The sequence below is a fragment of the Diaporthe amygdali genome (genome assembly GCF_026229845.1).
Source record: "Diaporthe amygdali strain CAA958 chromosome Unknown NODE_21_length_814164_cov_65_183785, whole genome shotgun sequence".
NCBI classification, from domain to species: domain Eukaryota; kingdom Fungi; phylum Ascomycota; class Sordariomycetes; order Diaporthales; family Diaporthaceae; genus Diaporthe; species Diaporthe amygdali.
The window spans coordinates 395,302-410,031 of NW_026517041.1; the positions used below are offsets into that span (position 1 = coordinate 395,302).

The 14,730-nt window shown below is 50.2% G+C and overlaps 4 protein-coding genes across 4 annotated transcripts; 1 reads left to right on the top strand and 3 right to left on the bottom strand.

Moving 5' to 3' along the window:
* Window positions 1-1,949: 1,949 nt before the first annotated feature.
* Window positions 1,950-4,872, bottom strand: J7T55_001520 (uncharacterized protein; the record flags this gene model as incomplete). Its single annotated transcript, XM_053145623.1, has 4 exons — window positions 1,950-3,154; window positions 3,218-4,106; window positions 4,192-4,435; window positions 4,499-4,872. The coding sequence occupies 4 exons, from the start codon at window positions 4,870-4,872 to the stop codon at window positions 1,950-1,952; spliced, it is 2,712 nt and encodes a 903-aa protein (XP_052991781.1).
* Window positions 4,873-5,660: 788 nt separating this feature from the next.
* Window positions 5,661-8,086, top strand: J7T55_001521 (uncharacterized protein; the record flags this gene model as incomplete). The annotated part of the gene is made up of 6 exons (XM_053145624.1): window positions 5,661-6,614; window positions 6,690-6,945; window positions 7,031-7,108; window positions 7,180-7,335; window positions 7,397-7,462; window positions 7,527-8,086. The coding sequence occupies 6 exons, from the start codon at window positions 5,661-5,663 to the stop codon at window positions 8,084-8,086; spliced, it is 2,070 nt and encodes a 689-aa protein (XP_052991782.1).
* Window positions 8,087-9,909: 1,823 nt separating this feature from the next.
* J7T55_001522 (uncharacterized protein) lies at window positions 9,910-11,301 on the bottom strand (the record flags this gene model as incomplete). The annotated part of the gene is made up of 3 exons (XM_053145626.1): window positions 9,910-10,902; window positions 10,954-11,214; window positions 11,269-11,301. 3 exons carry the CDS (start codon window positions 11,299-11,301, stop codon window positions 9,910-9,912), a joined length of 1,287 nt encoding a protein of 428 aa, XP_052991783.1.
* An 827-nt stretch (window positions 11,302-12,128) lies between these two features.
* J7T55_001523 (uncharacterized protein) lies at window positions 12,129-13,951 on the bottom strand (the record flags this gene model as incomplete). The annotated part of the gene is made up of 5 exons (XM_053145627.1): window positions 12,129-12,472; window positions 12,528-13,136; window positions 13,199-13,439; window positions 13,488-13,619; window positions 13,697-13,951. The coding sequence occupies 5 exons, from the start codon at window positions 13,949-13,951 to the stop codon at window positions 12,129-12,131; spliced, it is 1,581 nt and encodes a 526-aa protein (XP_052991784.1).
* Between the last annotated feature and the right edge of the window lie 779 nt (window positions 13,952-14,730).

Here is a 14,730-nt window from a genome sequence, read left to right on the forward strand (position 1 = left end):
TGCCTGCCTTAGCAGTCTCGGCCTACCATTCTGAGCAACATATCGTCTGGCAATTTGGAGGTCTGATAACAACTTCGGAACTCTTCAGCTTTGTATAGGATAAGTCACTCCGGCAGGCGTCATGCACTCGCTGCTTTCTTGCATCGGAAAAACACGGTATTGCAAGGTGTGCCAGGGCGTGCAATTCGGATCAGGCTACTCAAAGATATTTTAGCAATAATTCAACAGGATGCAGATACAAACCTCCAATTATTATTTTTAATGTATGCCTAGACATGGGACATTTTTTAATTATTGGTCACCTTTAGTATGAAACCCTGTGGATGTCACTCCTTCTTCTCCATCTACCAGCTTGGAGCAATTCAATGAAAGATCGAGTGACTTTCCCATACAAGGTTGTCCCCAAGGAGATTTTCCCACTGTGGGATATCCCGTGCCTAGAAAGATGACAGGAATAGAAGTCACCACACTCGGGACAACGGCTCAACCTCTTTCTGAACTCAAGTGCGGCAAACACTACTGATCAGTCTCATTAGATCTCAAACTCATCTGCAATTTTCTGTTGATAATAGACATGTATGTGAATTATAATAGTAAAGATTAGAATACTCCGGTTCCTGTGACGTCACTATAGTACCAACGCAGGAGGCACAGTACACAGCAAGATACGACTGCTTCCTTACTTTCATCCCCCCCCCCCCCTCCACTTCACTCTCGACCCATTCCAATTTTTTTCTTTAAGTTTGATATTGCGTTTAAAAGCAGAACTTCAAGTTGCATCATAACAACACAAGCACAAGTGTACAAAGAAGATCTCGTGCACAAAAGCCTTCCGTGATGCCATGCAGCCGTGCAAGCGCTGTGGCGAGAATTTTGATGAATGAAAATTCAATAAGCAAAAAACAAAAGCCAAAAAATTGGTAGCTTCTCTTTGATTGAGCGTGTCATCCTTAGTGCAGGGGCCATGCTACTGTAATGAAGTTAGTGACTGTCGGAGTCGAACTCAAGACCTTCAGGGTGGACCTACATCTTCTCTGTATCGTTTCAAATTGACCAAATGCCCGAAGGCACAAAGGTGAGCACATTACAGCTATATATACGTAAAACAGCTTCAACTTTCCGCCTGTAAAAATTGCCTTTCCGCCACATATGCACCTGATTACAGCTGTTGCTTCTCGATGCGATATGCGCTCATAATGTCAAGGAAGACAAAATTAATTGTTTGCAATCTTATCCATCAGATTACATCCTTATGCACGCCCGCCCAAGTAACACATCCTGGGGTACTGTGTATGCAAGGGCCGTGGGTTGTACTGGCTGGGCCCTGCAGTGCAGTGCGGTGCCCTCCTCGACAGGTTTCACATGTACCATTGGAACAACACCACCACACTCTTAAAAACGAATTGCGAAGCCCCGGTTTGCTTACATCGCCATATGGATTTATCTTATGGGAAAGCCTTCTATAGATAATAATCCTAAAGCAAATTATCCTCTAGAAGATTATCTTCTGAGAGGTTATTCTATAGGAGGTTATCCGATAAGAGGTTATCCGATGAGAGGCTATCCGATAAGAGATTATCCGATAAGAGGTTATCCGATAAGAGGTTATCCCACAGGCGGTTATCCCACAGGAGGTTGTCTGATAGGAGGTCGTCTGATAGGAGGTTATCCCACAAGAGGTTATCCTACAGGAGGTTATCCCATAGGAGATTATTGAATAGGAGGTTGTCTTATATTTTCCGGCCTCAAGCCCGTATCTCATGAGCTCACTGCCAGCTCGTAAACAGCTTCAAGGTCTGCACAGCTGCGCTACCGTTCATTTCTTTTCCAGGGGCGATGTAATAAAATTAGCTTGTTTCTCTTCCCAAATCGAGCCTTCGGGCTGTGATGGCGTATGGATCTATTCGTGCTTCTAGCATGTAAAATGATAGTTTTTATCTTTATAATATTTATATAACATTGTACCGGCCCGTTATCGTAGTGTCAAATTCCCACATCCCGTTTGCCATGCCTGTCACCCTGATTCTCCGACCCAATCCATCCTCGCCAGCAGCATCCCCAACATCCTCGACGATCCACGAGATTGCCATACTCCGCATTGCCGGCCTCGGGATGGACTCTAACACCGGATTAAAGGGCGTAAGCACCTGCACCGTGTTTCCTGCATTTCCGGTCACGTCGAACACGGCCCGTCGCTTGTGATGGTGACGGCCGCTATCCTGCTCCGTCATGTCATAGCACATCAAGGCGAGGGAGGACATGGCCTGTGGAGCTGTGAAGACATGCTTCATGACCGCCGCTTGGTGGTCGTCGGGTGGTGCGCCTAAGTCCTCAGCCTCGTCATGGGCTATTTCCTCAACTTCGCCGACCGCCATGGACAACATAAAGGATTGGACCAGACGCCTTGCGTGACCGCGGTGCTTCTTCTTGTGTCTCTGTTCGTTCCCCATTGAGCTACCCAGTACCAGACCACGCTCTTGGATTTGAGGAGTTGTCTCAGGTGCCTTGCTCTTGTGTGAGGATAGGTCAGTGATTCTTCCAGGGTCCCTGGGTTGGTCATGCAGCAAAGACTCGTGCTCCTCAAGCGTCCCTGTCCAGAAGCCGCCCGTCTCCATTACCCTGTCAATGATCCAACACTGGTGTAACCAACCATCTGGACTGCGATCTAGGTCGAAGAGCCCTTTGCGATTCTCGATTCTCAGACCTGACGGAAAATCGTCCACCGATTCGAGGACATCCGTAAAAAAAGCTCCGTGATTCCTCCAGCGCCAATTTGAAGTAGAGTTCAGAATAGAATTAGCTACTTGCTTCTCGCCTCTGGTCTTCAGAGTCTCCAGAATCTCGAACAGAATATGCGTTGTTGCAAGCTCAATGGTCCTTCCGGAAGGGCGGGACGGCCCCTGAGCTCGGCGCATCCGCAGCCATGAAGCAGCGTATTTTGCCTTGATTTGTTTCAAGTCCACAAAATCGTCGAGTCTCCACATGCTCCCAGGAAATGAGAGTCCACGGGGAGTAAGGTCGACAAAAGTGGCTACGCTGGCTCCTGACATTGGTCCATACGGGTTCCAATTCTCTGCTTCTACGTCTTGGAGACACTGGGTGAAAGAATGGGCCCAGGAGAAGTCAGATTGATCACCCGAAGCCAGTGGAAACTCTGTATCTTGTCAACAAGGCAAATCACAGAAAAATTGCTCGTTTGGATTGACCGTGTACCTACCCAGGACCTTGCTCTGCGGCAAGTGATAGATTTGCGGGATCAGCAGGGAAAAGTCACCATTGGCGATCGCGAGCACCAACGTGCATACAGCCAGACTTGGCTGAGTTTCATCCAACTCCACGGTGTTCAGGCGTAGGCGGTAGCCACATAGATTCGCCACGATGGCCAGCTTGTCTGCGACTCGCTCTAGGTCCCGCAATCGGAGATAGGTGAGAGCAACGGCTGCGCTGCATGTTCGCTTGTTCTTTGACCCATTGGCCCAGAAGGATCCTCCGCTGTTGGGCGCCGATGGATGAAAGAATCGAATCCTCTGCATCGTAACCCGGATCTCTTCAGGGTCAGGGTCCTTCTGCTTTTTGCCCCTGGCCTTTCTTCGTTGTCGGCCTGGTCTGTTGTTCTTGCCCGTGTCGGTATTCAACGCCCGGCTCAAGAGAGGCTGTATCATCCGCCCACAAACGGCGATGCAGCTCTGGATGGTATCCAGACGAATGGCCAATTCGCTACGTGAAGCCTCGTGGCATATCATCATCCAACCACGTAAGTCGACCTTATCAGCCTTTGGGAAAAGGAGCAACATGTTCCCACTCGAAGCAAAAGCCTCTTGGAGAACCCAAGCGCGTGTATTCCACTTGTCGTTGACGACCATGGATACCGTCTCACGCATAGTTTCAAGTTCAACCTTGTGACAACGGGTAAAAGCCGACTTTCCACGGCGTGGTCGGGAACGGGGCATGATGTGGCTTTCATACACCATAGACAAACATTCGAGATGCTTCTGTTGTAGCTGGGTCTGAAGGAGCCCGATGGATCTGCGAGCCCTCAGGTACACGAGATCCATAGACTGTATTGCAAGCTCCTTTTCTTTCGGGTGATCCTGATCGATGCATTCCTACCAATTGGTCATGAGTAGTCACACTTTACCCTCATAGTAATCTAGATGGCCAGATTTCAAACGCTCATTGTGAAAGACGTACCTGGTCAATCCAGATCATCCGGAAACCGTTCTCACGAGCGTACGCTACCACTCGATCTATCGTACTGTTCTGGGCCCGCACATTGCGGACGGTACCGTCTTCTTCGACCACCTTGTACGGCTCCGACTCCGTATTGTTCTCGCTGGACCAACAATACGAGACAGCGACGAAATGGTCGCAATGAGCGGACCCCTTGAAATCGGGCGGGAAGACTCTCCGAATGCGAAACCTCGTCAACTTTCCCCTATTTGGAAAGAGTGGGATATGTTGACAGAAGTGACACGAGTTTTCGTTGACATGAACACACGGATCCGAGTATTTGAGGAGTTCGGCCTCGCGCTTCTTGGCCGCGTCTTCGCTAACCCGATGCCCTGCGCACATATGGCCCGAAGGCAAAGGCTCTCTTCTCTGGCATGGCTGGCATTGGCCACGAAGAGGCTGAGTACTCCCTGGATGCTGTCCTGGCCCAGCTACAGGGACCAGTCTGCTATTCTCCTCGCTGGCCACCTCTTCAATATCATCAAATGTCAGAAATCGAAGGCTGCGAGCCCATTGGTTGGCGTGCAGTCTCGCAACGGGGTGTTCCAAGATTTTTTGGACGTGATCTGATACCCGAAGGGCCGCTCGAGGCATGGTTGGGCCCGGACCGCCATATTGGAGCTGTCTAGTATCGTCGATCATTGCGTGGTTCTCTGGATAGGATATTCCGGTGTTGGCCAAGACGGTCGCCTTTTTGTGATGCCCTTTCCAGAAACAATTTTCGCAACAACCTCTGTCTGGCTGGAATTACAGATCACCACCCATTAAACATTGTTCGAAAACTCATCACGCACCTAGGTATCCTAGTTCTCCAGTAATGTAGGCTGCAGCGATTCCTTCATCATGCTCTAAGTCACGCCCGCAGTGCTTTCAGGATGCATGTAGCATTACCTTTAGTGTGCTGATTCTGCCTTGTGCTTTCCAGCCGTGTCCCAATGATGTTGCGAAGATCCGAGACTTAAGTGGACCAGCTGCAGATAATGACCCCGTGTCTGCTTCTGCTGCTGCCTGCGGAGGCCTCAAGGCTCCGCACTCGCATGTTCAGTCAGCTTCATTGGATCTCAACCAAGACACGTATTCAAGAGGATTTTCAGCAGGCACAATTTGAGAAGCACTGCAGACCTCGTGCGCAGAAGTCCCGCTCATGCGGCTCTGCTGACATGTTTTGCAACTGGACATTTCAATATTCTGGTGGGTATATACGCTATGCATTTAGGTGATCGTGTGGTACATGCATGCATAAGTACACCCTCGGGCTGTGTCAACTGCCAAATGATTCTCTGCATCATACCTAAAGGTCTTAGCAAAGAACTATAGCATCCAGAGCCTGAAGACTCATAACAGTCTGATATTCGACGTCAACATCACCTCAACATCATCTGGCGTTCAGTCACTGCAAACACGTATCTCACACTCAACAGACCTCAGCAATGGGCAGGCGTCCAAATTCAGTCGTGGACGAGGTCATCGATGACGAAGTGAGTAACTTAAATGAAAATGAGTCTACGATCTCCAAAGACGAGCCAATCGAGGTTGGCATGAAGAGTGAGTCCAAAGATCTCTACCGGGAGGATTATCGACAACCTTGGGAGGAATGGGCCCCCGACGATATTGGAATCAACTCCAAGTCGACGCCAGAGTCAGCCAAGTTTGCCTTAATCGTTCGGCGGGAGAAACGAAATGGCGACACCGAGGAGCCCGTCCTCGCTCTGCACTCTATCAGCGTACAGAGCCCTCTCATCAAGGAGCTGCTCGGCCCCGTGTTCGCCGGCTATCGAGGGATCAACACGAATCTGAAGAAGCTAGAATTTCACGCACCATTCCACGAGTTCTTTTATCGCTGGGAGGGCTTCATCAAGGCTGAACCCCACGGGGACGAGGACAATGATATTGCAAGGAAGCACTACAAACTTTTATTCAATATCATCAGTCCCGAGATTACGGCACACATTGAACAGAGGAATGACCTGATAAAGAATGGGGTCATTTCCTTTGACTATGTCTGGACATTGTTTGAACCCGGTACCGAGATCTATTCCAGGGTTGATGATCAAGACCGCCTTTTCCTCCTAGATGGCGGGAAGTATCAGAAGCTCCCCAACGATGCTTTGATATACAACCTTTCTTGCCGCTACATCGACACCAACGGGGAAATATTTGGCTATACGACCACTTCGTTAGCAATCGGTCAGTTCGAAAATCTCAAACCTGTGTTTGAACTAAATGTGCTCCCGAGCCACCTGCAACCCAACATGGGTGAGATCCGTGCACGGCTGGAAGAGAGGGGGGAGAGATTTCAGGCTCTGAAAGGCATCCACTACAAACAATACTCGGGAGTCTACACCCTGCGAAAAGCACCGGTTGGGGCCTCCCGTAGACAATTTGTGAGTCACTTCTAAGTACAATAAATGCTTGGCATAGTTGACCGTATGTTGACGTGTGGTTTTCCCACTCCCTAGGTCGAGGATGGGAGGATCGTAATCGACTGCAACTCCTTTATGAGGTACAATGGCGATTCGTCAAGCCAACTACTTCCCTTGAACAACCCAGACCAAGGATCCGTCCATCTTGACGCTTCGGGTCCAACTTTCGGCTTCGGTGATGCCGACTCAGATTCCGACTCAGACCTTTTGATGCCGCCGGCTATTCAATTTTTGAGGCGCCTAGCGAATAGAGCAAACCGAAAATTTGCTGCGAGTGGTAAAAGCTCAGAAGGTCAGTATCGATATCATCATCCCAATAAAACCATGAAGTCATGATTCGGTTACGTAGAATGGCGAGGACTGATTCAACGGGGCAGCAACGTCACTTTGCAAGGAGCACCTCGCGTTCTGCACTCCTCTGCTGAAAGGTTTCTGTCTCAAGGCAAAGACATGGGGTAAGGTCATCCACTTGTTCAGAACGGCCTTTGAGAGAATCGGGATACGGCACTGACTGCAGCACATCCAGTGTACTTCTACATTGATTCGGTGAAGGAAATAATTTGGAACGAAGACTCGTTCAACCAGCTTGTCCTCCCGCAAGACTATAAACAGATTGTCCTAGCATTCGTACATGCTCAATTGTCTCATCGTGATGATTTTGACGACGTCATTAAGGGGAAAGGTTAGCAGCCACAGTCGACAGTCTTTGGGACTCTCTATACTAACCATCGGCCACAACCCAGGTCGAGGCATTATCATGCTGTTGAGCGGAGAACCTGGCACGGGAAAGACGCTCACGTCAGAATCAGGTAAACACAGACCTCAGGCTAGGAGCTCGTCTTCTCCACGAATATTGACCAACGCAATTGATAGTCGCCGAAGAAATGAAGCGTCCCCTTTATGCCATGTCTGCTGGTGAGCTGGGTGACGACGCCGACGAGATGGAACGCAGCCTCCAGCGGGTCCTAGAGCTGTCGACCAAATGGGGCGCCGTGCTGCTGATTGACGAGTGTGACGTCTTCCTCGAGCGCCGCTCGCTCCATGATTTACATCGCAACAAGCTGGTATCCGTGTTCCTGCGCCTGCTTGAGTATTACCAGGGTGTCATGTTCCTGACAACCAACCGCGTTGAGGATTTCGACCCGGCCTTTGAGTCCCGGATCCACCTCACCATCAACTACCCGAAGCTTGACCACCAGAGCAGACTGCATATCTGGAAGACTTTTGTGACCAGGGGAGCCGGGGATAGGAGCAGTATCGCTGCGGAGGACCTGGCGGAGCTGGCCAAGGAGGATCTAAATGGCCGGCAGATCAAGAACGTAGTCAAAACGGCGAGACTGCTTGCATCGAGAGACGGTGCACCACTTGGGCTTGAGCACGTTGAGACGGTCTTGAGGGTAAAGCATGGAGGGCCGGCGAGGATCTCATCGTAGGAAACCACAGGCTGAAAGATGCGTAACGTATGGAGTCTACCTATTCGGCGGGGACTGAACCTGGATGCATGGTTGTAGGAATCTGTTCGATGTTGCGATAAAGGTACACAATTGGGCCATATCGACTATGTGGATTTCGGACTGTTGAATATAGCCGAAAAAGATGTTCTGTTACCCTTAGTAACTGGCCACAGAGGATGAACGGGCTGCGGCGGGACAATAAAGTTGCAATGGTATGAAAAGGCTCAAAACAGCCCTGTCATGCCCCTACCCGGGCCTGTGGTAGGATGACCATCGTTCAAGACCAATAATTAAGAATATGAAGAAGCCAAAAGAACCCCCCCCCCCCAACCCCCCCAACAGAAAACCAAAAAAAAAAAGAAAGAAAGAAAGAAAGAAAAAGAAAAGGAAAAACTAGGAAAAAAAACCAACCCCCTCCCCTCGCCCTACAAAAAAAAGAAACATAACTTCCTTGACCATTGCATCGGGGCTACCGACCCCATCTTCAGTGGAAGCCTTTTCGGCCGCCTGTTCGCTGCCTGCGGCAGCCTTCTCGCTAGCGCCTCTGGCTTGGCGGCGAGCGACCGCAGACACAGAAGTATTCTGACCGTAATTCATACAAATGTTAGCCAAATTGATATGAAGTGAATGAAACAAATACCATGGCTCTACATACGTATGGTGCGGGTGCGCGGCGAGGGCGCTTCTGCTTCTAAAATGGATGTTAGTAATCCCTTTTCCCGTTAAAGGCATACCAATGAGATAATTGAACAATACATACCTTCTCGGCGGGGGTGTTGACATCAGAGGCAGGGGCAGAGGCGGCCTGAAGAATAGTTAATATGTAAGTTGGCTTAGGGTCGCAGTATACTAATTCTCTTCTGGCCCGCAACAGGGCCGGCAACAGATCGGAACAGATCCTGGCGCTCGCGGGCCTAGCCAACCGGAACTTCCAGACGCAGGCCGTCTGGACAGTACATCTGGACTGTGATATAGTGGGTGAATCAGTTGTCTATACGCCAGAATGCGTGGTTTGACAGGGATCGGCTCGTCTTGCTTCCTGAGAAGTCTTGGAACGAGTGCCTTTATTTAGCTAGAGAGGTAATTTACCTCACAAGCTTTTGCCAGGAGTCGCTCCCCTGCTTTTTCTTTTTTTCTTTTTGAAAAAAAGCTCTGGCCTGGTGATGTCCGTGTGGCAAGATGTGATGCCGATTTAGACGTCGACCAATACTTTTGGTCTGGAAACAATGCTGTTGACAATAGACCCTTCCTGAAGGATGCTCTCATATGCATAACCTTTTGTCGGACAACCTTCCCCGGGATGATCTTCTTTAGGAGGAAAGGTGGGCTTGTAGGATAACCGGCCGTAGGATGACCAGCCATGGGATAACCTGCTATGGAATGACCTTATATAGTATACTCTCCTGTGGGATAAACCTTTACAGAATAACCTTCTATGACTTCCTATAGGACAACATGCTATAGAATGAATCCCTTCAGGGTAAACTTGTCTATGTACTTAAGTCCTAGGGGGCTCTATAATCACGTTTTCATATTTTCTAATTGTGGCGGTGTTGTTCCAAAAGTGTGTGTTGAGAGTCGTGTTCCTTTTCTTCCATCCGCATGCTCCGTGGAGATAGCCAGTGATCTTTTCTCAGCTAACGAACTGCTCATTGCAAGCACATAGGATATCGGGTTCATGTCATCGGTCAGTTGCGTCAGCCCCTCTCCATACCATAATCTGTTCACAGTGCACGGTTGCCTCCCAGGCGGTACTCGTCTATTCTCTCAAAGTCAAAAGAGGTCCAAGGACCCCCTTCCTCTCAGACTTTTGTTGCCCAATCTGGGAAGACCTCCTTATCTCTCGGCGTACTAGCAACATTTCGATCGTGGATATACTCCTCAAGCGGCAGCTCCTTGAATTGACTCCGGTCACCCATATCTACACCCCTCTTCTGTACCAACCTAGCAAATCCCAGAGTCTGCTTCTTCCATTCATCATGTGAGATTTTGCCTCGAAAGTAGTCGGCGAGAACCATGGCATCGAAGCAAGCTTGCGAGGTCGACGCCACGGTATGCGGACGGAACCCCGCGAGGGCGTCTCCCACCAAGATGACCTTGCCGTCCATGTACTCGTTCGTGGGAGAGATGACGTCCGTGATTGCCTGGACAAAGGGCTGTTTCGTCTTACATACGATCTCTGCGAATTGCGGCGGCAGCCTGTCCTGCGCGATCTGCTTCTGCTTGTCCCAGGCTGCGGACCGCATCATCCCAGGCGGCATCGTGATATGCCTGCGCTGGCCGTTCTTGTCCGTCATGACCTCCTCGAGCTCGTCTGACCCCTCGGGGAAGTTGGTGTAGTACACGAAATTCACGAGGCGCTGGCCTGGCTCGGTGGTTCCGTTCTTCCCCGGGATCAGGTACGCCAGTATTTGGATCCCGCTGGCGTGGAAGAATGTGAATCGCTCGCTGAATGCCTCTCTGGCGTCCTGGCTGACCTCATTCTCGGGCACTGTGCCTCTCAAGGCGCAATAGCCCGTGAATATGCGCTGGACCTCCGGCTCCAGTATTTTGCGGATCGTAGAGCCGGGTCCGTCGGCAGCGATCAAATAGTCAGCCGCGATGCTACCTTTCTCTCCATCACTAGACTCCCATTTCACTCGAATACCGTTGCCTTCCGGCATGAGCTCCGTGACCTTTCGGTCGTGCAAGTGTACTGCTTTGCCCTCACTCAGTAGAGGTGAAGGCGTTTCACAATAGTCGCTCTTAGTGTAATCATAGTTCGCCCGCATAAGATTATATGTCAAGTCCCACTGCTGCTGGTTAGAAACATGCTAAGAAAATTCAGTGGGGTTGGATTTGCCTACTGATGTCATATTCTGTTCCATTTCTTCAGTGTGGATGACGGTGCCGTCCTTGTCGAGGTAAAGCCGCTTGTGGGAGCTGACTGCCACGGGTCTGTTACATCGTATATAGGCCTTGAGGAATCTGAGAGTATCGCCTCCAGCCACTATGCCAGCGCCTTGATCTTGAAGCAGAGGTGTCGGGTTTCGCTCCAGCATGGTTGTGTCATGACCCAGACTCTTCAGCGCCAGGCCAGTTGCCAGGCCTCCCAGCGACCCTCCTACCTGAGCACGGGTTTAGTATTGACGATCCCTGGGGACGTTGCCAGAAATACTCACAATGACGAAGTGCAGCTTTCGGTCCTCCTCCATTCTCTTTTGTTTTTGAGAGCACCTCGCTGGTGTACCGCTAGAGGATACACCACCTAGGCCAGGGTTTTGGCACACCTCAAACAATGCGCACTAGAGTTTAGTTGATGCCGTGACGGACTTCTCTTTTGAAGAGATTAACCAAAAGAGCAAAAGTAATGACCTGAAGTCACTTAGGACTACCTAAGCGGTCCAGCCAGTCTGAAGAAGTTTCGAACTCTGAGCCTATTCCAGTCGAATCCAGAGTAATATGGTGGGAAAAGCTGGTGACGTCTTAAATCATTCGCCGAAGAAACCGCGGGGTCATTTGCTTACCTGCGTTCGGCTAAATGCGTTGGTCTCTTCCCAGCACTTGCCTATAGGGCATGGCTACCTAGCGGCGTCTGCTTTATTCTACGTTCATTGTCCTAGGTACCACAGCAGGTGGCGCTCAGTGGTTTCGCTCTGCTGAACTCGACTCAGGTGCTGTCTTAGCCACCCTTGCCAAGGGCATCCCACGAGCTTCTTGAAGGCATCCCATGCATAGGCTTCACAGCACAGACGCACTGAAAATGGCGAGGCAGCCTTGGCTGCGGTCTTACGTCGTCGAGATGTCCGCCTGCTGTCAATTCATAGTGGTACGCATCTGCGAACACATAAGATGTCGAGATGCGATCATTCAACTCGGACTTTTTCTCGGGCTTACTCAAATTTTGTCACGTTCCTCTACCTCAGTCATCCACCCAAACTGAGAGGATCGGGATGAACGGAATGTCTCAGATAGAGGCTCGGGGATCTAGGGAAATGAACTGGAATCTCCATATAGATACCCTATCCATCTCAGAGCACGACTAATGTGTGTACCTAAAATCTTCTTGCTTCTTATCCGTGACGTCGGCGAAACCCTCCACCACATTACGAAGTTCATCCGGCTTGCCATACTTCTTGTCCCTGCGCTTATTCTCTACATAAACATTGACGTAGTATAATAGGAGCAGTGCGATGGAAACACAATATGAGACCAACATCGCGATGACGCCACTTGTATACTTCGGCGCATCTTTGGAAATGAACGTCTGGGGCCCAATCAGATTTCCAGCGGCATAGCCTATGGTCACAAGGCTGAAGGCTATCGACTTCTTGGTTTGACCAGCTGTGTTGGCCTGGGGCAGGGAAATCCCAACCACGTAGGGTGCTAACGTAGGTCAGCCAACCATCAGAATGCTCGGGGCAGTTGGATCAATACTCACGCCAATAGAAATACATGAAATACAAGCCGACCAGTTGTCCAGCCACGTTTGATTGCGGAAGCCCGTACACGAGTGCCGTGCCAAGAATGGGCAGCAACAGCGCGCCACAAGCAACGAACGTCCTTCGGTTGGTCAGGCTGGCGATATAGCTGAAAAACCAAGCGCCGAAAGTTGCCACGATGCCAAACGGCATGGTGAGTAAGCTCGCTTTGAGATTACTGAAACCAAGGTCGGAGATGATGATCGTCCCGAAGGCCTGCAGTCCGCCGTTGGGGATGTTGATGGCGATGTTGAACAAGAATATCAACCAGATCCTCACGTCCAAGAGGGCCTCCCAAACTTGGTCCCATTTCCACACTTTGTTTGAAATGCCAGTCCTGTTTGATGCAAGCCGCTCCACAGCCCAGAACTTCTCTTCTGCTGTGAGGAACCGAGCGTTCATCGGGCTGTCCGGAAGCACGAGGCAGAGGAAAAGCGAGTAGAGGACATTGATAGAACCTGTGATGAGATAGAGGTACTGCCATTTCTTGAGAGGCGCCGAGTCAGGAATATAGCCAACCACCCAGGCGAAGAAGCCATTGAAAACTGATGAGAAGTAGGCGAATATGACTAGAAATTTCATCAGCTTACGGTCCATTGGTCATCATCAATTTCACTGGATTCGGCCTTACTGGCGTTCCTCTGAGGTTGCTCCTGTTTCTTGTAAAAGCTGACCACGAGCATAGTCAGGCTCGGAGCGATCGCAGCTTCCACGAAGCCCATGAAGAATCGAAGTGCCATGAAGCCTGCCCAAGTATGGCAAGCGGCATACAACATGGTGAGGATCGACCACAGTAGAGACGCACTGCAGAGAAGTCTTCCCGGCGGAACTCTATGGACAAGCCAGGTGGTCAACACATAACCGCACAGTTGCTGTTCAGGTGTCAGCTCTTGCCCTAGAAATAAAATCAAGGGACGTACGCCAAGAGGTAAGATGCTTCCAAGCCAGCTGTATTGCTGCCCATGCATGTTGTTGTCTTCTTGGAATCCGTAGAGCGAGGCAGTTCCGATTTCGACCTTGTCCACGGCCCCGAGCGTCGCAGTAAACAAAAGCTGCATCTTGTGAGCTGACATGGATTTGTGGTGGCATTGAGCCCAAACAAAGGGATTGAAAGTGATCAGTATCTTACCAAGGGAATCATCCAAGAATCAATCTTCTTCCGGAGTCGCTTCTCCCTTTCCGGCGTCAAGGGTTGGAATTGCTCGGCGCGAGTGTCAGTCAAGTATTTGGCGGCGTCATCAATGACCCCCTCAGGTAACTTGGATCCGGAACCATCTCGAATCTCGCCCTGCGAATAAGAGAGTACGGGATATATTGTGGTTTCGCCCTTATCCTGGGGCGTGTCATTTGGAACGTCCTTGGAGCTGGGCGAAGGAGGAGCCATAGTTGCAAGCAGTCACCCAGATCGTAGGAATGGAAAAACGAAGTATGCCTCGACTCGGCAGAAACCTATAGGTTAATGGAATATGGTCTAGATATGTGACCCGGGACAAGTAGTGAGCTCGCGCGGCACGATCTTGTTCAGGGGCCTCGTCTTCAGGGCTATCAGAAGAGGAATCATTTAAATATGTCTGATAAGATAAGGAGCGCTCACCATATCAGACTCCTAGCTGTTTCCTGGCATGATTGCTCTTGTGTGAGTCCTTCGGAGTCTTACCGGAGACTTTCAGGTCTCTTGCTTGAACAGTCAGGCACCGCTTTTGTCAACCATGCCCGGCAATTCTGCCTAGATGGAGACCCAGAGATTAGAACCTTGTCACCACGCTGAAAGCACGGATATCTTGGTGCTGATAGACAACGCAGGTCAGAGTAGCTCGAAACAACGTTGTCTATTGACCTGTTGATAAAGCGGAGCCGGCAATGCTGATCTCGATCCCTTATCTGCACCTTGAGTTGTGTTCGCGGGGTGCATGCAGCGAACACTCCTTGCGGCCAATCGAGCAAGTTACCGGCCACTCTAGCACTGAGTCGACTCGGAATTGAATCCCAGTGTAAGACTCAAATGACCTATAGGGTCCAATGCCTGATTGCAACATCGGCATCTACCCGCGTCTTTGCCGTGCATGCAGTGCGACAACGGGAGAGTACCCTATAGTGTACCTTAAGGTAGGAAGGTCGAAGCGACGCAACAGATAGGTGCCGGCATCATAGCGATCACGGAGT